Source organism: Oncorhynchus kisutch, linkage group LG21 (assembly GCF_002021735.2).
Source record: "Oncorhynchus kisutch isolate 150728-3 linkage group LG21, Okis_V2, whole genome shotgun sequence".
Classification (NCBI taxonomy): Eukaryota; Metazoa; Chordata; class Actinopteri; order Salmoniformes; family Salmonidae; genus Oncorhynchus; species Oncorhynchus kisutch.
This window is the reverse complement of record NC_034194.2, coordinates 26256545-26284272: the sequence shown is the minus strand read 5'-3', so window position 1 is coordinate 26284272 and position 27728 is coordinate 26256545. Positions and strand designations below refer to the sequence as shown.

At 44.4% G+C, this 27728-nt stretch overlaps 1 protein-coding gene across 8 annotated transcripts in view; it reads right to left on the bottom strand.

Moving 5' to 3' along the window:
- The window catches only part of LOC109866286 (SAM and SH3 domain-containing protein 1), a 304701-nt gene that overhangs the window by 87261 nt on the left and 189712 nt on the right, over positions 1–27728 (bottom strand). Inside the window, exon 1 of one of the 8 annotated variants that reach the window (XM_031800991.1) lies at positions 15863–16592. The exons of 5 other annotated variants lie outside the window; for them this stretch is intronic. In XM_031800991.1, coding sequence (XP_031656851.1) covers positions 15863–16012 — 150 coding nt within the window. In that variant the 5' untranslated portion in view covers positions 16013–16592. Of the gene's footprint in view, positions 1–15530; positions 15817–15862; positions 16593–27728 lie in introns of those variants that run through there. 2 more of the 8 variants (XM_031800994.1, XM_031800992.1) reach the window with 2 other exon arrangements.

Here is a 27728-nt window from a genome sequence, read left to right as displayed (position 1 = left end):
TGAAAGGACAACGGGTAGGAGAAAGGAGAAGGAAAGTACATCAGTGTGATTTGTGGAAGACGAAGCCCTATAAACAAGCTCCTGTTGAGATGAAGATTGTCTGGGACAGTGTGTTTGTGCCTCTGCTAGAGGGGAGGTGTGCGGTCAACCATGAGTGTTTCCTGGGTTTGGTCAGTTAACATACACAATCACAGATCAGAGATGCCCTTTAAACCCTGGCTATGACATTCTCCCAACCCCAACCCCAACCCCAAACACCCTCTTCCTGCCGGGGGGGGGGGGGGGGGGGGTCACCTCTCTGCTGGGTTCCTGTCTTTGTGTGGAAGACGGTGTTTGGGTAGAAGGAGGAAGTATGTTCCAGTCACTCATACACTCTAAATAACAAAGACTTTACTCAACAGAATACACTAGCCCCAAAACACATTGTTGAAGATTCAGAGAGGAACAGTAGAATCAATACTAAAGAAGCAGAACCTGCTAGTGCATTGCTATACATTGAAACCAGAGGAGAATTACATACATGTATGGGTTGTGTTTCCACTCCAAGGTTATGAGTGAGAGTCATAGCCATCGACCCTTCACTAAGACCCACCCCCTAGGTTAATGTTGCAACCTTGGACAACATTTTCCCAAGAAGCTCCATTCCCCATTCAAACTACTGGAGAAAACCTCTCGCAAAAACCTCCTATACACAATCAAATTAAACACAGACTACCCCTTATTAATCAGGAGACTATCGGGTATGTTGTGGTGGACTGTCATTAGTGTGGCTATGCACTAGATGGCTCTGAATGGACTGTCATTAGTGTGGCTATGCACTAGATGGCTCTGAATGGACTGTCCTTAGTGTGGCTATGCACTAGATGGCTCTGAATGGCCTGTCATGCAGTTAAATCTACTACTTACCATTTTGGGTTTTAACTAGTTCTCTCAAGTCGTATCCTGATGTCGACAGCAGATTATAGTTGTATTCATAATATAGATAACTTAGCTAGCTACAGTAACATACATTTCGAGAAAACCTGTTATATTAAGTGGCTAGCTAGCGTTAGCAACGTTTTGTGGTCAGTAAGACTGAGAGCTAGCTAACCAGCTGAGCTAGCAAATAAAACAAAAGTATATCTTTTTTATTAACAAAATGCAGGTTCTGCATTTCAGGAATCACAGTAGCAAGTAAACCTTTAAACAATTTAGCTACTTTTTGATGAAAACTCACAGTTTTGCCATAGTGCTCATTGACTTTCATGCGTTTGAAATGTGAGCTTGTCTAAGGTGTCAGACTCAATGACAGTTGCTATACATTGGAGCGCTGCGATTGGTTGCCCAATATTCTGTGGTGGGGCTTAGCGAAGGGGCAACTGTACTACTAACTGACTGGGGTTGGAGAGCAACGGAAACATCTTTCACTGAGAAGATTTGAGAAGCGTCTCTCTATGGTGCTTGGACTCATAACTACTCGGTGCTGTGTATGTTGACAACCATTGCAGTGATGGCCAATCGTTCAATATTCATTAGTGTTGATCTAGTCAGTGCCTGGTTTGGTGAGTGGTCAGCATGCATTGAGTCACTCTGCGAGGAGTGAACGGTCTCTCTCAGTCTTAGTCTGTCTCTGTCTCTCTCTGTGGTCCTCTAAACAGGACCCAGTATCTCTGTGCCAACATGGGATGAATGGGGTACTGTGGAGGCAGTGTGCCACACACACACATACACCCCGGGCAGACGCGCACACACACACCCTGGGAAGGCAGAGAGAGGGGCTTCTTCTGAGAGGGCTTTCCAAAACAACATTGAGGATGAAAACAACAAACTAGTCCACACTGTGGAAAAACACAAACCTGAAGTGAATCCCACCATCACCCATCGGTAATGCATTCCACATTAACAACAGAATATTGAAATACATTCTAGACAGACAGAGGCCCCGTGTCAAAAATCCAGATTGTTCAGCTTTATTTTCCTCCACTCACTCCTCCTCCCACCATAGAATACTTCTTCGTAACTCTAGCTACCTCCAGACTGTGACATATGGTTAGAGGTGGCTGAGATTCCCTATGGAAGCACTCTCTCACTCTCTGGGCAGAGAGCAGACACGTGTCTCCCCACATTCCTCACTCAGAGTGAGAAGCACACTCTTATTAGAGACTAGCTACAGTACTGCCTAATCCCCAGAAACATGGCACAACCATGTCCAAGAGGGTGACAGACAGACCCAGATACTAGAGTTGCAGTCAGTGTATCTGTCCATGTAGAACGCCTGATTACAACTCAGGCAGATATTTAGTGACAGTTCATTACCTTGCTGGGTCTATAAAACAAACTGTCCATGTCTGTGTAAACATCTTAGTCACAACTCCAGTTTGTGTATTAAATGTACAGATGTTCAGCAGGCTGTATGTGTTAAATGCCTAGAATACTGTATAGGCAGGCATGGATTCCATCTCATCTGTCAGCACTGTTTGTCTGTAATACTTCAACTCTCCAAGCTCCAGACCCAGAGGTAAAGCCAATGGCCTATGCTGTAGTTTAACATTACAATGTGATTTATTATGTTGTTGTCAGTGTTGTTACAGTGTAGTTACAGTGCTGTTACAGTGCTGCTACAGTGTTGTTACAGTGCTGTTACAGTGCTGTTACAGTGTTGTTAGTGTTGTTGCAGTGCTGTTACAGTGCTGTTAGTGTTGTTACAGTGCTGTTACAGTGTTGTTACAGTGTTGTTACAGTGCTGTTAGTGTTGTTACAGTGCTGTTACAGTGTTGTTACAGTGCTGTTACAGTGTTGTTACAGTGCTGTTACAGTGTTGTTACAGTGTTGTTACAGTGTTGTTACAGTGCTGTTACAGTGTTGTTACAGTGCTGTTAGTGTTGTTACAGTGTTGTTAGTGTTGTTACAGTGTTGTTAGTGTTGTTACAGTGTTGTTGCAGTGTTGTTACAGTGTTGTTACAGTGTTGTTACAGTGCTGTTAGTGTTGTTACAGTGCTGTTACAGTGTTGTTACAGTGTTGTTACAGTGTTGTTAGTGTTGTTACAGTGCTGTTACAGTGTTGTTACAGTGCTGTTACAGTGCTGTTAGTGTTGTTACAGTGCTGTTACAGTGCTGTTACAGTGTTGTTACAGTGCTGTTACAGTGCTGTTACAGTGTTGTTAAAGTGTTGTTACAGTGCTGTTGCAGTGTTGTTAGTGTTGTTACAGTGCTGTTAGTGTTGTTACAGTGCTGTTAGTGTTGTTACAGTGCTGTTAGTGTTGTTACAGTGCTGTTACAGTGCTGTTACAGTGTTGTTACAGTGCTGTTACAGTGATGTTACAGTGTTGTTACAGTGTTGTTAGTGTTGTTACAGTGCTGTTACAATGTTGTTACAGTGCTGTTACAGTGCTGTTAGTGTTGTTACAGTGCTGTTACAGTGCTGTTACAGTGTTGTTACAGTGCTGTTACAGTGCTGTTACAGTGTTGTTGCAGTGCTGTTACAGTGCTGTTACAGTGCTGTTGCAGTGTTGTTACAGTGTTGTTACAGTGCTGTTGCAGTGCTAGGTCTTTCCTTACTGCAGTGTTCCTCTCAGGGGGGCCGGTGTGTGTGTAGCATACCTGGGATTCCTCTCCTACCATGAGCTCATGTAGCCCATCAATCAGCCTCTACACAGCTGGGAGCCTGACTAAGAGCCTGAATTGGAGCCTGACTGGGAGAATGACTGGGAGCCGGACTGGGGGCCCACTTCATAACGGACAGCTTGTATGCACATGTGTCAATGAGACAATGACAAGATGACAAGGGACGGCCTAGTGTTTAGAGCGTTGGGCCAGTAACCGAAAGGTTGCAAGATCGAATCCCCGAGCTGACAAAGTAAAAATCTGTCGTTCTGCAAGGCAGTTAACCCACTGTTCCTAGGCCGCCTAGTTAAATAAATAAATGGTTATTTACTTAACTAGGCAAGTCAGTTAAGGTAAAAAAATATTTAAAAAGATGTTAGAAAAAAAGATGGAAGTGATTGATTGACTATGTGTCTGTTTATTGTAAGTGATTGTGTATGCGAGAGTGAGTGTGCGTTTGTGTGTGTGTGGGAGTGAAGGAATGTGATAACAATAGTCCATATGGCAGTGTGAGGGGGGTACTGAGGGGGTATGGAGCCAGTGGACAGGGGTGATTTGTGACGAGGTATTGAATGGGGAGGCTGGGGGTTGGAGGGGGTAAAACATCTGTAGGTTGGGGAGACAGTCTTTATCTAACACAGAGGCTATGGAGAAGACTTTACTCTTTGCTTTATCCGAACAACAACAACCCTGGGGTCTGTGTCTGTTAGGCTAGCAGGCTAAACCACCCGTTGAGAATCTGAGTGTCCTAAAATGATTAGGGAAGCACTATATATCGGTGAACAAATCGGAATCGAACGATATTAGCTAAAAACGCCAACATCGGTATTGGCCCGATGTGTAGTTTAACACTGATGTTAAAAACCAATGTCAGTGGCCTCCCGGGTGGCGTAGTGGTCTAAGACACTGCATTGCAGTGCTAGCTGTGCCACCAGAGTTTCTGGGTTCGAGTCCAGGCTCTACCGCAGCCGGCTGCGACCGGGAGGCCCATGGGGCGGCGCACAATGTGTAAGAAAATTTCAGAGCAACAACTCAAAGGCGAAATCCATTAAAGCCAAGATAATGGAATTCGTTGTCCTTGACAATCAACCTTTCTCTGTCGTGGGTGATGTTGGCTTTCGCCAACTGAGCACCGGTACACACTATCAAGTGCGCTATTTTTCAGATGTTGACCTACCAGAGTTACACAGTAACTGTGTTATTAGCTTCACGACATACATACTATGGAACGTCGTTTGGGTCTTTGCGTGTCAAAAAAGATACAGTAGCACTGTCAGAGCTGTACAAAAAAGTCTGCAAACACCGGCCACGATAATGATAATGGTAATAAAGCATAATTTGTTCAACCCCAACATCTGGCGTAGCTAGCTTTAGCTTGGTACCTAGCTAGCACCAATACAACCAGCCTGAAAGCAATGACCAGTAGAAACTGCAGTCCTTTTCATTATTCTTAGCAATGATTTAGGAATCCTTGTGAGTAAGTATTAGCTAGGTTGCCACTTGTTGCTCGCCTATTGAAATTGAACTTCAGTTTACGTTATAAGCTAACGTTATAAGCCGTCAGCTAGCTTCATCTGGCTAGTGAGGATCGACCGGACCGGGTTATGTGTTGTGAATCTAGCCACAATAAGGATTAGGCACAATAGTGGAATTTGCGGTTTGCCTTCAAAATAAAAGTACGTAATTGACAGTGATGCAAATGAATACAACTAGTAGAACTATGCCATACTTTTATTTTGAAGGCAAAGTCCACTATTGTGGTTAATCCTTACTGTGGCTAGCTTCACATAGAAAGGTCCGACACCCATTAATCAAATAAGAACTGTCTTCTAAATGAGGGTTATTTTAGATGACACCTAGCTACATAGTTAGCTTGCTAACTATATAGCTACTGAAACAGATGTCGTTTTGCTATGTTTTTAGGGAAGAACATTGTTTCCATCCATGAGCTAGCTAGCTTTTTTTTATGACCAGCTCTGTAGGTGCGCGAGACAACTTTACCAGCATCATAGCATTCGTATCGATGAATCGTTGTGACATATGAAATACGAGTGATGGTGTTATCAATGTGTAATAACTATGTAAAAAATGTATGAACGCGTTAAATTATTATGTGATGTGCAGTCATGTTCAGGTCCTGATTGGTCAACAAGCTTATTTGACACATCAAATAGTGTTATTTGACAGGTCAAAGACCCAAACAGTGTTCCATAGAAATCCTGGTTGAGAATTAAACGACTGAAAATATTAAAAACAAAACAGCACAGCAAGTAAGTGAAATAAATAGATGTTGATGATGTTTTACTGGTAATGGGGACATACGCAAATGCCAAACAAAATAACTTTTTGGTCAGTGTGTGTGTGTGTAACCTTTATTTAACTAGGCGAGTCAGTTAAGAACAAATTCTTATTTAAAATGATGGCCCGGACGACACTGGGCCAATTGTGTTTCGCCCTATGGGACTCCCAATCATGGCGGGATTGTGATACAGCCTGGATTCGAACCAGGGACTGTAGTGACGCCTCTTGCACTGAGATGCAGTGCCTTAGACCGGACGACACTGGGCCAATTGTGTTTCGCCCTATGGGACTCCCAATCATGGCGGGATTGTGATACAGCCTGGATTCGAACCAGGGACTGTAGTGACGCCTCTTGCACTGAGATGCAGTGCCTCAGTGCACTGACCTTTTGGGTCCTCTCGCATGCTAACAACTAACTGCCAAGTTAGCTACAGTACTAATCTCTACATTTATTTTATTTTAATTGATGCTCAAATCAAATTGCAGACATTACATCATGTATGTGTAAGTGTGTTAACAATTTAACTGTACTAGAATGCTTATCGGTATCGGTATCGTTTTTTTTGGCAAGGAAAATATCGGATATTGGTATCGGCTAAAAATGTCATATCGGTGCATCACAAAAAATTATGTTAATGTATGTGTGTGTATTTAATTAAAACAAAATGGAAGGAATAACAACAACAACAACAACGGTTTTATGGAGATGAAAAAAACCATAATGCAATAGACCAAACCTTGTTTGGCTCCCACCCTGTGTATACAAGAGTGTACCACCCTGCCTTGAGTCAAGTTCAATGGTCATGTTCACAGTCAGAACAGGATATAAAAGACAACACCCAAGGTGTAAGAGAGAGGAGAGGAAAGAAAGGGAGGAAAATGTAGAGAGGAGAGGAGAGGAGAGGAGAGGAGAGGAGAGGAGAGGAGAGGAGAGGAGAGGAGAGGAGAGGAGAGGAGAGGAGAGGAGAGGAGAGGAGAGGAGAGGAGAGGAGAGGAGAGGAGAGGAGAGGAGAGGAGAGGAGAGGAGAGGAGAGGAGAGAGATAAGACTGTTCTTGCTCGCCTCACTGACCATTCCTAATTTCAGGTTCAGCCGAACCTCTTCAGAACACAGTGCCAACACTTTAGGGGCAGGTCCAATCTCCTCACTTTACTTCAAGACTTTACGGAACAATGCTCTTACCAACGGCTTGGAGGGAATGCTGTGAGGCTTTCCAGTAAAAAACTCTTGAGGCTGGAGTTTGTTATTCTAAACCACTAGTGGGAGGACTGACCTGACTGACATGACTTGGCTCATGGTTTACTGTCTCTAAGCTTACAGGGACTGTTTATATGAATAATTCTGCAGTATACTTTGAAATACATGTCTGACTAACAGCCATAGGTTTAGAGGTTTCTGTCCATGATTCCACATGAGAATATTCTCTATTTTCCATTGACAGAGAGAGGTATAGGAGAGAGTGTTCAGACTGGAATCTAGACCCATGGATGAGTAACATATAAGGACATGAGGAACTGTAGGGGGTGACATGGGGTCCTGCTGACCTCTGCTCAGCTAATTAATTAACCATAGAATTCCTGTCATTCTCAATGTGACCACACTGGGAGGGTAGGGGGTGGTGGTGCAACAGTATTATTCATGGCATCTGGGAGACATCCTTGGGCCACTGCTGAACAGTAATGCATGGCTATTCTCTACATGTCATAGGCCTTAACGTTACAAGGTCATGCCCCATGATGACCCAGAAACACCTTCCTTATCAGGCAGATGTAAGTAGCTGTGTGGTGATGCAACCATCCACTCAAAACATCCATTTCAAAAACACACTCCGTAACTCAACAGCCAATTGACTTTGTATGCTCTGAGTAAAATCTGCTCAAACGCAAACCATAACTCACTCTGTGCCCTTCAATCCCATCTAAACAGCCATGCTGAAACATTAACTCTGTGCTCTTCAATCCCATCTAAACAGCCATGCTGAAACATTAACTCTGTGCTCTTCAATCCCATCTAAACAGCCATGCTGAAACATTAACTCTGTGCTCTTCAATCCCATCTAAACAACCATGCTGAAACATTAACTCTGTGCCCTTCAATCCCATCTAAACAGCCATGCTGAAACATTAACTCTGTGCTCTTCAATCCCATCTAAACAGCCATGCTGAAACATTAACTCTGTGCTCTTCAATCCCATCTAAACAGCCATGCTGAAACATTAACTCTGTGCTCTTCAATCCCATCTAAACAGCCATGCTGAAACATTAACTCTGTGCTCTTCAATCCCATCTAAACAGCCATGCTGAAACATTAACTCTGTGCTCTTCAATCCCATCTAAACAGCCATGCTGAAACATTAACTCTGTGCTCTTCAATCCCATCTAAACAGCCATGCTGAAACATGAACTCTGTGCTCTTCAATCCCATCTAAACAGCCATGCTGAAACATTAACTCTGTGCTCTTCAATCCCATCTAAACAGCCATGCTGAAACATGAACTCTGTGCTCTTCAATCCCATCTAAACAGCCATGCTGAAACATTAACTCTGTGCTCTTCAATCCCATCTAAACAGCCATGCTGAAACATTAACTCTGTGCTCTTCAATCCCATCTAAACAGCCATGCTGAAACATGAACTCTGTGCTCTTCAATCCCATCTAAACAGCCATGCTGAAACATGAACTCTGCTCTCATTGTGCCGGAGCTGCAAACCTTTACTGTTCAGTTCTTTGAATTGAAATCTAGGGGAATCTCCTGAGTGTTGCAATTCAACACTCATCCTGGATGGATTCAAGGTCCTGATTTCCCAGAGCGCTCAGTGGTAGTCTATCAGGACAAATACCTCATGAGCAAGCAAGCTGATCTTTCTGTGCTTTCTGAGGCAAAGAAAACAACAAAAGTAGCAAGAATGTACACTCAGCTGAAATAACTTCCCCTTTGTAAATAGCACACCAAGACCCTTCTGTCAGTTATTAAAACATTCCATAGCCAGCATGCAGGGCTAAACTCAGTGCACTGACCTTTTGGGTCCTCTCGCATGCTAACAACTAACTGCCAAGTTAGCTACAGTACTAATCTCTACATTTATTTTATTTTAATTGATGCTCAAATCAAATTGCAGACATTACCGTGAAATGCTTACTTATGAGCCCTTTCCCAGCAATGCAGAGTTAAAAAGTCAAATAAAATGTAAAATATTAATGTAAATACTAACACAATAAAATAACAATAAATATATATAACTATATAACTATATAGCTATATACCAGGAGTACAGGTACTGAGTCAATATGCAGGAGTACAGGGTAGTTGAAGTAATTTAGGTAATATGTACATGTAGGTAGGGGTAAAAGTGACTAGGCAATTAGGAGAGATAATAAACAGAGCAGCAGCAGCATATGTGAAGAGTGTGAAAGTGTGTCTATGTGTGAGTGTGTGTTTGTGTGTGTGGCGTTAATATGTATGTGTTTTGTGAGTGTGTGTGTGTGTGTGTGTGTGTGTGTGTGTGTGTGTGTGTGTGTGTGTGTGTGTGTGTGTGTGTGTGTGTGTGTGTGTGTGTTTGTGTGTTTGTGTGTGTGTGTGTGTGTGTGTGTGTATTTGTGTGTTGGAGTGTCAGTGTAGTGTATGTGAGTGTGTGGGTGAGTGAGTGTGCTTTGGAGTGTCAGTGTAGAATGTGTCAGTCCAAGAGCCAGTGCAACATTGTCAGTGCAAAAAAAGGGGGTCAATGCAAATAGTCCAGGTGACCATTGATTAACAATTCAGCAGTCTTATGTCTTGGGGGTAAAGCTGTTCAGGAACATTTAGCTGTTTTGAAAATGTTTAGGGTCTTCCTCTGACACTGCCTGGTATAAAGGTCGTGGATGGCAGGGAGCTCAGCCCCAGTGATGTACTGGACCGTACACACCACCCTCTGTAACGCCACACTGCCAGGTCTGTTGCCTCCTCCCTATAGGCTGTCTCGTTGTCGTCAGTGGTCAGGCATACCACCGTCGTGTCGTCTGCAAACTTAATGTTGCTTGGAGATGTGAGCAGTGTTGGAGTCGTGCACAGCCACGCATTTGTGGATGAACAGGGAGTAAAAGGAGGGGACTAAACACGCACCCCTTTTGTCCAGGTGGGAAAGAGCAGTGTGGAGTGCAATGGGGATTTCACTGCTACAGATGTTGTCCACCTTCGCATGCAAGATAGTTTGGTGCTCTCTCTCTCTCTCTCTCTCTCTCCCTCTCTCTCTCCCTCTCTCTCTCCCTCTCTCTCTCCCTCTCTCTCTCCCTCTCTCAAAGCCAGTGCTTTTATTTGTCATGTCAGAAGACATTACAGAGGTCTCTAAACCATTCGCTCTAGCTAACGTGTTTGTTCTGCTCCTAGTTTTAGGTACACATTCCAGACAGTGCTGCTTTTCATACTGAGGCCGGTTCCGTGCTTATTGAGTTATGCTGTTCTGTTCGCGCTGTGCAAAAGGCTTTTGTCAGTGTCAGGACTTGCCTTGTGACTAGCTAGACATCCTCTAGGGGAGTGCATAGTGACAGATGACAATAGCCATCACGTATCTGATGCAACGCTAGAACGACAGTGTTAGGATCGGTTACACTTGTTACCAGTTCAGAACACTGGGGCGGCGGTTAAAGAAACTATCCCACTCACTATCATTTTCATGATTCATTACAAGCAGGAGTAAGTAAATTAGCGCCTCGCTCATGTTTCCTCCTAAATCATAGAACACATTGACTCCAAACCCAAGAGACTGACCAGGCTGGCGGTGCCCAAACAACTTCTCCCTACAAAGGCAGCGGAGGGTAAGCGATCCCTCACTCCACTCCTCCCTCCAGGCTTTAGCTGTGGGGGAGAATGGCCTCCACACCTGCTCATACCCCTGTCCCACCCCTACACCAGCATCCCAGCCCAGGCTGTAGGAAGGCCCAGGCAGAGTTGAGGCCCACCCCCCTCCAGAGGAGCTTCCTGAGGATATCCTCCACAGCACTGAGAGAAACACCTGCCAGCCCTGACTGGCCCCTGACTGGGAGGGGGAGATCTGAGCTGAGCTGGCCATCCTAGGCTCAAATGTGGCAAACCTAGGTTGGACCAGGGTTGATGTGGCTTTACTAAGGCTGGGCTAGGACAGAGGGGTGCTGAGATGGAGGTGAACAGCTCAGCAACTACACAATGCTATATTGGAGGAGGAGACACTCTTTAAACAAATTGAGGTTTCTTTTAAGTTGACCATGTGTTGTCACAGACACCGTTTCAAAATACATTTGGGCTGAATAGGCTCACTAATAAAACATATCAACGGCTGGGTAGAAGGAAAGTATCAACAAGCCCTTGAGATGGGAGACAGAACCCACTCATACTGTACGGAGGTCTGAAAACCTTTAAATATACTATTTCCTCAAATGTAACAAAATGTCTTCCTGATACTAAACTTTGAGGCAGACATCCATGCAGATTGGGATGAGAGAGCCATTTGAGAATACCCGATAGGGAATACAGAGGAGGACTGTCAGCTGTCCAGATGTGTGCTCAAATTAGAGTACATGTCGAACTCATTCCACGGAGGGCCGAGTGTCTACGGGTTTTCGTACTTGATTGATGAGGTCACTAATTAGTAAGGAACTCCCCTCACCTATGGTCTTTATTGAAAAAAAACAGCAGATACTAGGCCCTCCATGGAATGTGTTTGACACCCCTGAATTAGAAGCTGACGCGGTGGAATAGAGAAAAATCACTGTTTGAACTAACTGCTCCGTTTGCAGAGGGGGGTACTAAAGGTGTGTACTGTGTTTATGCTGTTGAGGACTGGTACTTCCAAATATCCACCCATACACACCTGCACCCATACACACTAACACTGTGGAAATGTTATACATGGCATGCTGCCTTTTAACATTATTTATGGAAAGCTAGATACAAGAATAATAACATGCACATCCTACAAAAAAATGTCAGATCCGATTTAAGGACTTGCTGAAACCTAATTTCTTCAAAGAACCAGAGTTGGGTCGGCTCCAGTCTACTAACCCTGTTCAAACAGCCGAGATGCTCATGCACCCATAATGCAACAGTTATTAATCCCTTAACAGCCCCAGATTGTTAATTGGCTTAGGTCTATGTTTACCCTGTTGTAACCACAAATAAATGACAGGTTCACAAAGGTATTCTCATTAAACACATTCCTAGCGGTGGTTTAACCTCAGGCAGAGGGGTTCCTAGCAATATCACTACAGGCATGACACAGGACCACAGACCTCCACGTAGAGTGGTGGACTTCAGGTGTTGGACCTTCATTTGATCAACCTGTTACAGGAGTACTTTCCTGCAATGCAGGAAATATAAACCTTGTAGTGCAGGGGTGTCAAACTCATTCCATGGAGGCCCGAGTGTCCGCAAGTTTTTGTTTTTTCCTTTCAAATAAAGGTCCTCCATCATCTGTAGTCATACAACCAAATTAGGTAGATTAGGTGCACGTCAGAAAAAACTTGGTATGTAGACTTCACATTCATTGGTTACTGAGAAGCTGCTCCCCAAATGGCTTTACTAATCTGTAACAGTAGTGTTCAGATGTTTCAATAGGTTCAGGCACAGGCTTACTCAAAAGGGCATTCTCATGTAAGGCCCCAGAGACAAAGGCCATAGAAATGCATTACGTACTGACAACAAACTAAATATAGCACGGCCATTTTGTTGCCAAAAATATTTGGAATCTATTGTGCTTTCCAACCTTTGAATTGGAAAGGTTTCATAAACACTGGGGATTGAACAATGACCATATTGTTGGCCCTGTGATTACTTCTACAGAAATACTGACTGAAACAGCACAGATATAAGGTGGAGTGTTGGCAGCTGTGCTGCAGTATTCAAACCATTTCCAGTCACTTACAGCCTGTACTTCTAAAGGAAATGACATAACATGTGGTTTCTGGGATTTAGCACAGTCATTACTTTATATTTCAACAAGGCAAAGAGAAATGTGATAAATAAACTAAAGGAATAACAGTAACACACCCCTACCTACATGTACAAATGACCTCTAACCTGTACACCCGCACATTGACTCGGTACCGGTACCCCTGTATTTGGCCTCATTATTGTTCTTTTATTGTGTAACTTTTTATACTTTTTTTACTTACATTTATTTGGTCAATATTTTCTTAACTCTTTCTTGAACTGCACTGTTGGTTAAGGGCTTGTAAGTCAGCATTTCACGGTAAAGTCTACACTTGTTGTATTAGGCACATGTGACAAATAAAGTTGGATTTGATTTGAATAACAATAACGAGGCTATATACAAGGGGTACCGGTACCAAGTGAAGAGTTTCAGAAGAAAGGTCTTTGTTTCTGGCCATTTTGAGCCTATAAGTGAACCCACAAATGCTGATGCTCCAGATACTCAACTAGTCTAAAGAAAGACAGTTTTATTGCTTCTTTAATCAGACCAACAGTTTTCAGCTGTGCTAACATAATTGCAAAAGGGTTTTCTAATGATCAATTCACCTTTTAAAATGATAAACTTGGATTAGCTAACACAATGTGCCATTGGAAAACAGGAGTGATGGTTGCTGATAACGGTGGTGCAGCTGTAAAACTTTTTGAGGATCTGAGGACCCATGTAAAATCTTTTCAGGCTCCTGAGGGGGAATAGGCATAGTTGTTCCCTCCTCACAACTGTGTTGGTGTGTTTGGACCATGATAGGTCCTTAGTAAAGTGGACACCAAGGAACTTGAAGCTCACAACCTTCTCCACTATAACCCAGTCAATGTGAATGGGGGTGTGCTCAGTCCTCTTGACTTGCTCACGTTGAGGGAGAGGTTGTTGTCCTGGCACCACACTGCCAGGTCTCTGACCTGCTCCCTATAGACTGTCTCATCGTCGTCGGTGATCAGGCCTACCACCGCCGTGTCGTCGCAATCTTAATGATGGTGTTGTAGTCATGCGCAACCACACAGTCGTGGGTGAACAGGGAGTACAGAAGGGGACTAAGCACACACCTCTGAGGGGCCTGCATGTTGAGGGTCAGAGTAGCGGATGTGTTGTTGCCTACCCTCACCACCTGGGGGCAGCCCGTCAGGAAGTCCAGGTTCCAGTTACAGAGGGAGGTGTTCAGTCTCAGGTTCCTTTGCTTAGTGATGAGCTTGGAGGGCACTATGGTGTTGAATGTTGAGCTGTAGTCAATGAGCAGCATTCTCACGTAGGCGCTCCTTTTGTCCAGTTGGGAAAGGACAGTGTGGAATGCAATGGAGATTGCTTCCTCTGTGGATCTGTTGGGGTGGTATGCGGATTGGAGTGGGTCTAGGGTTTCTGGGATGATGGTGTTGATGTGAGCCATGAACAGCCTTTTAAAAAACTTCATGGCTACAGATGTGAGTGCCACGGGGCAGGAGTATAGCACGGTGTTGCGATTTAGAGTCGCGTCTCTCTCCTGTGACATCATAATGATATTACTGGTAACAAAACATCCTTCAGACCAAAAGACCCAGTCTCAGGTATCTGTGATGAAGGAGGATGTGTGAAAGGCTTGCTGTCACCTATGAAGGAGGTGTCACACTTGTCTAGTGTGTGTGTGTGTGTGTGTGTGTGTGTTCCAGCTGCAAGCAGAGGAAAGGCGTCAAAGATGAGAGCACTGATAGACATTTGCATCCAGTGTAATAAATCTGGTTAAATTGCATGGCTGGAGTCCCAGGTCTCCCACCCAGAGTCAAAGGCTAGGACACTCATCTCCGTTTCTCACACACACACGGGCCCGCACACACACACACACACACACACACCTCTGTCTCTGTCCTCGGTATTAGGCCCATTCACACTCCATTCATCTACTGAACCAGTCCAGACCAAATAAACACGTTGATCTTCAAATGACCCACCATTCACATGGGAAAAGACATGAACTCTATTGATCACTCAGATCAGATGGCCCACACACATCTGTACAATCAAGATGACCATGTCACCCTGGCCCCTAACAAAGAACAAGAGGCAAAAGTGATTATGTTGATCAGTGTAATCTTTACCATATCTTAATTGCAAGATTTGCCATGCACTTTGGGAAGATGTGGATTGGTATAGGCCTATGTGGATTGAGGACTGACAAGATTGCATTTTGGCATCCAACATTGAAAGCCTCCCTGGGGATGCCTCCCTTGGGACCCAGAGGCCTTGGCTACAACTCCAATTGCTGGATATCAAAGTGAGATTGTTGTCAAACCAGTGCCAGTTGTGTTCAAGGTGCTAGGAGGTGTGCACAGATAAGGGACTAACAAGCTAAACTTAAAGCTTGGGGGGGAAATGACAGGGAGAAAGAAATGTAGCCACACATCGACACAACATCACATTTCAGGACTGACAATATTTCAATCAATGCAATTTGCAACAATTTTTCCATCATAACCTTTCCAAAGTAGCATTCCATCACAGCAACAAAACACAACAACAAGTGTTTTGTCATGGGGCCCTCATAGAACACACAGGAGTTCAACTCTCCTAAAACAACATGAGCAGTTACAATGTTGTAACAATGTAACCAACACAACAATGAAGTTTAATCAACGAATTGTAATGGAGGCTACTTGTTACCTCTGCCATCTTCGCAGCTCAAGTGCACCAGACTAGGAAGATAGCACACAAACAGGTCATTTTTAAACTCAAGAGCAACATACCATTTTCACTGGATTCCAGGTTGCTTTGAAATCGGATCACCTCAAAAACAAAGCTCCTCGGGAACAGGTTGAAGAAGGGAAATGACCCGAATGCCAAACCCATATGTTGGGCACCGAGGATGGAATGTAAAACTTTGCGCTTGTCGCTTTGAGAAATAGACCAGCTTCCCTTGCGTTGTTGTTTTGGGACGTGATTTACATGTTAACAAGTATCAATACACAACCACTAAATGAGCAACGTGGGTCCCCCTAGGAGGGACACAGTTAAAAGCTTTTCTCAGTTGGTTGTTACCTTCCTGTCTCCCCTCCCCCAAACCGGCCCACAAACTTACAAGCATCCCCATCACGTCTGTCCATAGTTGGGAGAAACTGTCAGAGACTGCGCCGTCCGCCTCGGGTTCAAGTAGGGAGAAACTGTCAAACACTGCTATGTCCGCGTCGGGTTCTACCGAGGCGGCTGCCTGGTCGCCTTGGCCCTCCATAATGTCTATGGTTATGAAGTATTGCCGTTGGCGCAATGTTTTGATCCGTGACCATACGCAATTGTCTGACTATTGACGGACACCTCTTCTTGAGAAAGTTGTCCCCGTCTCAGCCTTAAAATCATTCAGCATTCCTTGGCACAAAAGATACTGAGGGAGTGAACAATCTCCAAATGCCTTCAGACATGCTTGGGAAGTGCAACAAGTGCACTAAAACTCAGAGGCAAGTTGAATATGTCCCCTTTATGCGAATAGAATACATTCAACACATATTGCAATAACACGCATAAATCGCAGTAAACACAATTGAAGCTGAAGTTAGAGTGCAGGGTTTTCATCTGAAAAGTTAATTGGTTGAGCTCTCCGCAGCTCGCTGCCCGTGCGCTTCTGGCATAAACCAACATTTACAGCGGGGGACATTTGGCACGAAGAGAGACACCTAATTCGACACTATTTATCTGTATTAGAAAAGAACAAAGCCAAATCAATACGAATAAAAATTCAGTCGCGAACTTTGAGAAATACTCCCATTAGCAACAAAGAAGGAGAAAACGCCCGAAGCGCAGTCCTTGTCTGTAATTATCCACGCTCCCCCCTCTAACAGCAGTGAGCTCCCCTCTCTAGTTCACTCCTCCCAGCAAAAACATTTACACAACAAAAAGTCCTCTGGTCTGGTTGGTGTCAGTCATCTCTGCACTAACATACCAAAGGAAATCTTACACCAATATAGTCTAATAGTCTGTTTCTAACTTTGGTAAAGGTTGTGGAAAGTTGCCAGACGGACAACTAACCCTTTATTAGGCTGCTATGCGCATATCCTGTTGCTTTTTCACCAATACTTTCTCCACAGGGTTGAATAGGTTTAGGAGAACAAAGCGATTCTCCACACAATTGTATCAAAAACAACAGCGCATGGGAAAAATATTTTTGGGAGGGGTGACGTATACCGTGACCTATTCGTAATAGTGATAAACCGCAGGAATAGTCTCCAATTAACAAACAAAGACAAAATCACGTCAAATAGAATAGCCTACACATTGTGTATAATTTATGGCGGCCCACTGCACCATAGCAATAACAGAGGAAAAAACTACAAACCTGTCCACTACATTATAATATATGTGTAACTACATGCCATTATAAAACACGTGTACACTGTTTTATATAGGATAGTGGAATTATGGAAATAAAATACAATTGATCTGTATAATGATGATTTAGTTATCAATATGGGTAAAAACTATAGAGTTAGACTTCATAGAGTTACAAATGAATCCAAATGATGTTGCATACAATTTTACATTCTACCAAAGAAGAATTATGTAGCAGCTGGCATACATCTCTGGATTCTACATAGTGTTGAATGGATGATTAGGTGTTTGTTTTGCTCCACCAGGCAACTCCTGTAATGAAGAAGTCTTGACTTTGTCTCAGTATGTCCCTGTGCTGCCAGAAGCACATTCTCAGAGAGAGCAGCATGTCTGCTGAACAGCAACAGCTGCCTGCAGTCTCGTGACAGATTTCAGAACAGCCTGAGCGAGTGAGAGAGAGAGAGAGAGAGAGAGAGAGAGAGAGAGAGAGAAAGACAGCGATAGCAATGAAGCTAATTGAAAATTGAAATTGAAAAAGAGGCAAAGAAGAAAGAGAGAGGGTGAGGGAGTAAGGAGATGCTACCATCTAAAACCGTGATACACTGTGCGTTTCCTGCCTTGTGTAATACACTGACACAACCATCCGAGGCTGTAAGAGAAGAGAGAGGACCAGTCACGACTTCTCCATTATATGGAATGGACAATGACAACCTACCTGCAACATTCCGACACTAGGAATAGCCCCTGGGCTAAGTAACTCCCAACTCTATATAGTGAAATGTGATCAGAGGCTCACTGAGGATTACATGGGCGGTGTATTATTCCTGTAAGTGGTGGTCATTCCTCCATTCCTCAATTCCCTCGTTCTCTCCATCGTACACATAAATCAGCCTAATCCGCACAGACCACAGAGGCTAGGCTGTGGAGGGAGAATGTCTTTCACAAGCCTGGGACAAGCAGCAGCTGCTCAACAGTATCCTGCTTACAGTGTAAACACATAAAACAAGGGAAGCACAACCCCAGCTTTGTTCCCTTCAACCCAGGGGATCATTCACCACTGACCCAGCCCCTAAACCCCGGGCTAGGCCCTGGCCCTGGGCTAACCTGCCTGGCTAAAGCTGTGGAATGGTGGAACCGGGAGGGATTGGAATGGTGTGTGTGTGTGTGTGTGCGCGCATGTGCCAACCCATTATTTTCCCAAAAAATCAGGTTGTGTTGGAGGAACCATGATGATATTTCTATAAGCACCACCACCACCCCCCTGTTCCACCCTACCCTTCCAACACTACAGGACAGGACACCCCTCACTGTGCCCCACCTGTAATGTCCCAAACAGTAGGGTCAGCATGCTAATGAGGAGAGGAGGCACAGCCTGTTGACTCAGAGCACACTTATTATATACAGACACTGCTAATACGCAACAGTGTGTGTATCTCGCTGTGTGTGTGTGTGTGTGTGTGCGCGTGCATGCGTGTGTGTGTGTGTGAGGACCCTGTGGTGTAATCTTGTTCCTTTCCCATCACCTCCAGATAATAGGTGTCATTTTGCCAGACAAAAAAAATAGTCCTTTATTGAGACAGTCAATACTGTATTACTGCTTCCTTTACCAGAGCCCTCAAATTCAACTCTTGACCTTGAAGCCAGTTCCACTGCGTTTTTTCATTGTTCCCCTCTAAGCAGGGACAGATTTAGGGTGCGTCCAATGAATTATCAGGTAGAACAGATAACTAGAAGGCTCCAGACCTCGTAGGGTAAGAGTTTAATACCACTGGTATAGAGTATCCAAGATTGAATCTACTCTACAATAGAATAGCCAGGAGCCAAGTCAACATACCCTGTCGTCAGCAGTACAAGAATAAGGACAAAGAGAAACATATGTAACACATAAACACAGAACAACATACAGCTGATACTAATTGAACTCCTATACAATTGGGAGAGAGATAAATACAATATTTCATGGCCATTAAATAAATAGAGAGCGTTCTGTGAAAAGTAATGATGTAATGACTATCAATCCCTCCAAGAATGTAAAAGCTGAGTATACCCCAGAAACCTACAGTTGAAGTCAGAAGTTTACATACACCTTAGCCAAATACATTTAAACTCAGTTTTTCACAATTCCTGACACTTAATCCTAGTAAAAATTCCCTGTCTTAGGTCAGTTAGGATCACCACTTTATTTTAAGAATGTGAAATGTCAGAATTATAGTAGAGAGAATGATTTATTTCAGCTTTTATTTCTTTCATCACATTCCCAGTGGGTCAGAAGTTTACATACACTAAATGAGTATTTGGTAGCATTGCCTTTAAATTGTTTCACTTGGGTCAAACGTTTCGGGTAGCCTTCCACAAGATTCCCACAATAAGTTGGGTGAATTTTGGCCCATTCCTCCTGACAGAGCTGGTGTAACTGAGTCAGGTAGTAGGCCTCCTTGCACGCACACGCTTTTTATGTTCTGCCCAGACATTTTCTATGGGATTGAGGTCAGGGCTTTGTGATGGCCACTCCAATACCTTGACTTTTTTGTCCTTAAGCCATTTTGCCACAACTTTGGAGGTATGTTTGGGGTAATTGTCCATTTGGAAGACCCATTTGTGACCAAGCTTTAACTTCCTGACGGATGTCTTGAGATGTTGCTTCAATATTTCCACAAAATGTTCCTCCCTCATAATGCCATCTATTTTGTGAAGTGCACCAGTCCCTCCTGCAGCAAAGCACCACCACAACATGATGCTGCCACCCACGTGCTTTCCGGTTGGGATGGTGTTCTTCGGCTTGCAAGCCTCCCCCTTTTTCATCCAAATATAACGATGGTCATTATGGCCAAACAGTTCTATTTTTGTTTCATCAGACCAGAGGACATTTCTCTAAAAAGTACAATCTTGTCACGCCCTGACCTGAGATATCTCTGTTTTCTTTATATTTTGGTTAGGTCAGGGTGTAACTAGGGTGGGTACGCTAGTTTTGTATTGTCTAGGATTTTTGTATTTTCTAGGGTTTTTGTATGTCTAGGGGTTTTGTAGGTCTAGTGGTTTTTGTATATTTATGTTGGCCTGATATGGTTCCTAATCAGAGACAGCTGTTTATCGTTGTCTCTGATCTTGAATCCAAGATGGCGTAGCAGTAAGTCGTCCTGTCGTGTCGTGTCCCTGTATATTTTGTTTATATTTTGTTTATTTTTCGTTTTTTTACATATTTTTCGTTTTTTACATAGCTATCCCTTTAAAAACATTTTGCTAAACCTAAGCTTCCAAATACGCTGGATCTTCACAACTAGCTATCCAGCTAAACCGCAACCCTGGACGATTACCCCTGGCTAGCGTTTCCACCCACTTAGCTTGAAGCTAGCCCGGCCTGCGCTACCACCGTAGCATACTCCTGAGCTACAATACCCGGGCCCACGACCGGTCTATCGATGTCACCGCATGAAGAGGAATAAACAGACTCACCCCATCGCGACGTCCCCCAAAGGCTAACTCTCTAGCCCTCGCTATCTCCCTGCTTGCTAATTCGGCCTGCTAACTGCTAGCTTGTCCAGCTCCGGTCCGCTAACTGCTACCTTGTCTAGCCCGGGCCTACAAACTGTTAGCTTGGTAGCACAGGCCTGCTAACCGCCTGAATCCCTGCGTCCCAAACGCCCTCCGGACCCATATTTACTTTCTATCTCTTTTGACTTTTAATTTGTTTATACCTTCCGGAAACCTGCCTCACCCAATGTGATACGGAATCGCTATTATTTTTTATTTATTTTTAGAACACACTCAAGAACCTCCAGAAGCTAACCAGCTAACTAGCTACAAGCTATTTAGTCATTGTTCGTTTTTTTAACCTGGATAACACTCGCCAGTCCAGCTTCCCTTCCCCATCCACCGCTGCCCCCTGGACACTGATCTCTTGGCTACATAGCTGATGCACGCTGGACTGTCCATAAATCACGGTACTCCATTCTGCTTGTTTGTTTTATCTGTTGGCCCCGTTGCCTAGTCTACGCCATTTTACCTGCTGTTGTTGTGCTAGCTGATTAGCTGTTGTCTCACCTACTGTTTTAGCTAGCTTTCCCAATTCAACACCTGTGATTACTGTATGCCTCGCTGTATGTCTCTCTCAAATGTCAATATGCCTTGTATACTGTTGTTCAGGTTAGTTATCATTGTTTTAGTCCACAATGGAGCCCCTAGTTCCACTCTTCATACCCCTGATAACTCCTTTGTCCCACCTCCCACACATGCGGTGACCTCACCCATTACTACCAGCATGTCCAGAGATACAACCTCTCTCATCATCACCCAGTGCCTGGGCTTACCTCCGCTGTACCCGCACCCCACCATACCCCTGTCTGCGCATTATGCCCTGAATATATTCTACCATGCCCAGAAACCTGCTCCTCTTATTCTCTGTCCCCAACGCTCTAGGCGACCAGTTTTGATAGCCTTTAGCCGCACCCTCATACTACTCCTTCTCTGTTCCGCGGGTGATGTGGAGGTAAACCCAGGCCCTGCATGTCCCCAGGCACCCTCATTTGTTGACTTCTGTGTTCGAAAAAGCCTTGGTTTCATGCATGTCAACATCAGAAGCCTCCTCCCTAAGTTTGTCTTACTCACTGCTTTAGCACACTCTGCTAACCCTGATGTCCTTGCTGTGTCTGAATCCTGGCTCAGGAAGGCCACCAAAAATTCAGAGATTTCCATACCCAACTATAACATCTTCCGTCAAGATAGAACTGCCAAAGGGGGAGGAGTTGCAGTTTACTGCAGAGATGGCCTGCAAAGTAATGTCATACTTTCCAGGTCCATACCCAAACAGTTCGAACTACTAATTTTGAAAATTACTCTCTCCAGAAATAAGTCTCTCACGGTTGCCGCCTGCTACCGACCCCCCTCAGCTCCCAGCTGTGCCCTGGACACCATTTGTGAATTGATCGCCCCCCATCTAGCTTCAGAGTTTGTTCTGTTAGGTGACCTAAACTGGGATATGCTTAACACCCCGCCAGTCCTACAATCTAAGCTAGATGCCCTCAATCTCACACAAATCATCAAGGAACCCACCAGGTACAACCCTAACTCTGTAAACAAGGGCACCCTCATAGACGTCATCCTGACCAACTGGCCCTCCAAATACACCTCCGCTGTCTTCAACCAGGATCTCAGCGATCACTGCCTCATTGCCTGTATCCGCTACGCAGCCGCAGTCAAACGACCACCCCTCATCACTGTCAAGCGCTCCCTAAAACACTTCTGTGAGCAGGCCTTTCTAATCGACCTGGCCCGGGTATCCTGGAAGGACATTGACCTCATCCCGTCAGTTGAGGATGCCTGGTCATTCTTTAAAAGTAACTTCCTCACCATTTTAGATAAGCATGCTCCGTTCAAAAAATGCAGAACTAAGAACAGATACAGCCCTTGGTTCACCCCAGACCTGACTGCCCTCGACCAGCACAAAAACATCCTGTGGCGGACTGCAATAGCATCGAATAGTCCCCGTGATATGCAACTGTTCAGGGAAGTCCGGAACCAATACACGCAGTCAGTCAGGAAAGCTAAGGCCAGCTTCTTCAGGCAGAAGTTTGCATCCTGTAGCTCCAACTCCAAAAAGTTCTGGGACACTGTGAAGTCCATGGAGAACAAGAGCACCTCCTCCCAGCTGCCCACTGCACTGAGGCTAGGTAACACAGTCACCACTGATAAATCCATGATTATCGAAAACTTCAATAAGCATTTCTCAACGGCTGGCCATGCCTTCCGCCTGGCTACTTCAACCTCGGCCAACAGCTCCGCCCCCCCCGCAGCTCCTCGCCCAAGCCTCTCCAGGTTCTCCTTTACCCAAATCCAGATAGCAGATGTTCTGAAAGAGCTGCAAAACCTGGACCCGTACAAATCAGCTGGGCTTGACAATCTGGACCCTCTATTTCTGAAACTATCTGCCACCATTGTCGCAACCCCTATTACCAGCCTGTTCAAAATCTCTTTCATCTCGTCTGAGATCCCCAAGGATTGGAAAGCTGCCGCAGTCATCCCCCTCTTCAAAGGGGGAGACACCCTGGACCCAAACTGTTACAGACCTATATCCATCCTGCCCTGCCTATCTAAGGTCTTCGAAAGCCAAGTCAACAAACAGGTCACTGACCATCTCGAATCCCACCGTACCTTCTCCGCTGTGCAATCTGGTTTCCGAGCCGGTCATGGGTGCACCTCAGCCACACTCAAGGTACTAAACGACATCATAACCACCATCGATAAAAGACAGTACTGTGCAGCCGTCTTCATCGACCTCGCCAAGGCTTTCGACTCTGTCAATCACCATATTCTTATCGGCAGACTCAGTAGCCTCGGTTTTTCGGATGACTGCCTTGCCTGGTTCACCAATTACTTTGCAGACAGAGTTCAGTGTGTCAAATCGGAGGGCATGCTGTCCGGTCCTCTGGCAGTCTCTATGGGGGTGCCACAGGGTTCAATTCTCGGGCCGACTCTTTTCTCTGTGTATATCAATGATGTTGCTCTTGCTGCGGGCGATTCCCTGATCCACCTCTACGCAGACGACACCATTCTATATACTTTCGGCCCGTCTCTGGACACTGTGCTATCTAACCTCCAAACAAGCTTCAATGCCATACAACACTCCTTCCGTGGCCTCCAACTGCTCTTAAACGCTAGTAAGACCAAATGCATGCTTTTCAACCGGTCGCTGCCTGCACCTGCATGCCCGACTAGCATCACCACCCTGGATGGTTCCGACCTAGAATATGTGGACGTCTATAAGTACCTAGGTGTCTGGCTAGACCGCAAACTCTCCTTCCAGACTCATATCAAACATCTCCAATCGAAAATCAAATCAAGAGTCGGCTTTCTATTCCGCAACAAAGCCTCCTTCACTCAAGCCGCCAAGCTTACCCTAGTAAAACTGACTATCCTACCGATCCTCGACTTCGGCGATGTCATCTACAAAATGGCTTCCAACACTCTACTCAGCAAACTGGATGCAGTCTATCACAGTGCCATCCGTTTTGTCACTAAAGCACCTTATACTACCCACCACTGCGACTTGTATGCTCTAGTCGGCTGGCCCTCGCTACATATTCGTCGCCAGACCCACTGGCTCCAGGTCATCTACAAGTCTATGCTAGGTAAAGCTCCGCCTTATCTCAGCTCACTGGTCACGATGGCAACACCCATCCGTAGCACGCGCTCCAGCAGGTGTATCTCACTGATCATCCCTAAAGCCAACACCTCATTTGGCTGCCTTTCGTTCCAGTACTCTGCTGCCTGTGACTGGAACGAATTGCAAAAATCGCTGAAGTTGGAGACTTTTATCTCCCTCACCAACTTCAAACATCAGCTATCTGAGCAGCTAACCGATCGCTGCAGCTGTACATAGTCTATTGGTAAATAGCCCACCCTTTTCACCTACCTCATCCCCGTACTGTTTCTATTTATTTACTTTTCTGCTCTTCTGCACACCAATATCTCTACCTGTACATGACCATCTGATCTTTTATCACTCCAGTGTTAATCTGCAAAATTGTAATTATTTGCCTACCTCCTCATGCCTTTTGCACACATTGTATATAGACCCCCCCTTCGTTTTCTACTGTGTTATTGACTTGTTAATTGTTTACTCCATGTGTAACTCTTTGTTGTCTGCTCACACTGCTATGCTTTATCTTGGCCAGGTCGCAGTTGCAAATGAGAACTTGTTCTCAACTAGCCTACCTGGTTAAATAAAGGTGAAATAAAATAAAATAAAATAAAATATTTAGGTAGCCATTTCCCTTTGGTGTTTGTGGGATCTTGTCTATGTGTAGTTGCCTGTCAGCACTTGTTTGTATAGCGTCACGGTTCATTCTGTTCAGTGTTCATTCTTTTAATAAATAAGAATGTACGCATACCATGCTGTGCCTTGGTCTGATCTTTACGCCGAACGTGACAGATCGTTGTCCCCATGTGCAGTTGCAAACCGTAGTATGGCTTTTTTATGGCAGGTTTGGAGCAGTGGCTTCTTCCTTGATGAGCGGCCTTTCAGGTTATGGCGATATAGAACTTGTTTTAAAGTGGATATAGATACTTTTGTACCTGTTTCCTCCAGCATCTTCACAAGGTCCTGTGCTGTTGTTCTGGGATTGATTTGCAATTTTCGCACCAAAGTATGTTCATCACTAGGAGACAGAACGCGTCTCCTTCCTGAGCGGTATGACGGCTGTGTGGTCCCATGGTGCTTATACTTGCGTACTATTGTTTGTACGGATGAATGTGGTACCTTCAGGCATTTGGAAATTGCTCCCAAGGGTGAACCAGACTTGTGAAGGTCTACAATTTTTTTCTGAGGTCTTGGCAGATTTCTTTTGATGTTCTCATGATGTCAAGCTAACAGGCACTGAGTGTGAAGGTAGGCCTTGAAATACATCCACAGGTACATCTGTACAGTCAACTTAGTGTATGTAAACTTCTGACCCACTGGAATTGTGATACGGGTGAGTTATAAGTGAAATAATCTGTCTCCAAACAATTATTGGAAAAATTACTTGTGTCATGCACAAAGTAGATGTCCTAACCGACTTGCCGAAACTATAGTTTGTTAACAAGAGTTTTGTGGAGTGGTTGAAATATGAGTTTTAATGACTCCAACTTAAGTGTATGTAAACTTCCGACTTCAACTGTATATAACTCAAGACATGCTTCATATGCGAGTCCAGAATGCTAGTTTGTCTATGCCGGCACTCTCTGCTCTCTTTGTGCTCTCTCTCTCCCTCTCTTTTTCCCTCTGTCTCTCTCTGCACCTGTGGTATTAATGGCTGGTAGTGTTGTGAGTGGGTACACACAGCCGTCCTATCCTGAGCTGCATTGATATTCCACTGATCAGATAGGTCAGTCTCCACTCTCACTGAGGGTGCCCAGTACTCTCCAGGCCAGATTGGAAACAATCACTCAAACAAACACACACACACGCTACTCATAGCCATTGAAAGACAGGCCTAGCTCTAATCTGTTAAGGTTATGACAACGTGTGTGCGTGCATGTGGGATTTTTGGAATAGCAGACACCTTTTGGTAACATGATATCCTCGCCAGTCACATGGGAAAGAAACCAACGTTTTTATTTTGTCTTTTCATTTTGTGAAAGCAAGGAAGAGTCACCTTACCATGCTAGTAGTAGTCACCTTACCATGCTAGTAGTAGTCACCTTACCATGCTAGTAGTAGTCACCTTACCATGCTAGTAGTAGTCACCTTACCATGCTAGTAGTAGTCACCTTACCATGCTAGTAGTAGTCACCTTACCATGCTAGTAGTAGTCACCTTACCATGCTAGTAGTAGTCACCTTACCATGCTAGTAGTAGTCACCTTACCTTGCTAGTAGTATCACCTTACCTTGCTAGTAGTATCACCTTACCTTGCTAGTAGTAGTCACCTTACCTTGCTAGTAGTATCACCTTACCATGCTAGTAGTAGTCACCTTACCTTGCTAGTAGTAGTCACCTTACCTTGCTAGTAGTAGTCACCTTACCATGCTAGTAGTAGTCACCTTACCATGCTAGTAGTAGTCACCTTACCATGCTAGTAGTAGTCACCTTACCTTGCTAGTAGTAGTCACCTTACCTTGCTAGTAGTAGTCACCTTACCATGCTAGTAGTAGTCACCTTACCTTGCTAGTAGTAGTCACCTTACCTTGCTAGTAGTAGTCACCTTACCATGCTAGTAGTAGTCACCTTACCTTGCTAGTAGTAGTCACCTTACCTTGCTAGTAGTAGTCACCTTACCTTGCTAGTAGTAGTCACCTTACCTTGCTAGTAGTAGAGTCACCTTACCTTGCTAGCTGGCACCCTGGCTAAAAACATAGCAAGCTAGCTAGCCTTTTTAGCTTCCCAGATCAAATCAAATTTTATTTGTCACATACACATGGTTAGCCGATGTTAATGCGAGTGTAGCTAAATGCTTGTGCTTCTAGTTCCGACAATACAGTAATATCCAACGAGTAATCTAACCTAACAATTTCACAACAATTACCTTATACACACACAAGTGTAAAGGAATGAATAAGAATATGTACATAAAAAAATATATGAATGAGTGATGTAGGGTATCTAAACATTATATAAAGTGGCATTGTTTAACGTGGCTAGTGATACATTACATCAAGATGGCAAGATGCAGTAGGTGGTATAAAGTACAGTATATACATATGAGATGAGTAATGTAGGGTATGTAAACATTATATAAAGTGGCTAGTGATAGATTACATCAAGATGGCAAGATGCAGTAGGTGGTATAGAGTACAGTATATACATATGAGATGAGTAATGTAGGTTATGTAAACATAATGAAGTGGCATTGTTTAAAGTGCCTAGTGATACATTTATTACGTCAATTTTTCCAGTGGCTGGAGTTGAGTCAGTATGTTGGCAGCAGCCACTCAATGTTAGTGATGGCTGTTTAACAGTCTGATGGCCTTGAGATAGAAGCTGTTTTTCAGTCTCTTGGCCCCCGCTTTGATGCACCTGTACTGACCTCGCCTTCTAGCGGGGTGAACAGGCAGTGGCTCGGGTGGTTGTTGTCTTTGATGATCTTTCTGGCCTTCTTGTGACATCGGGTGGTGTAGGTGTCCTGGAGGACAGGTAGTTTGCACCCAGT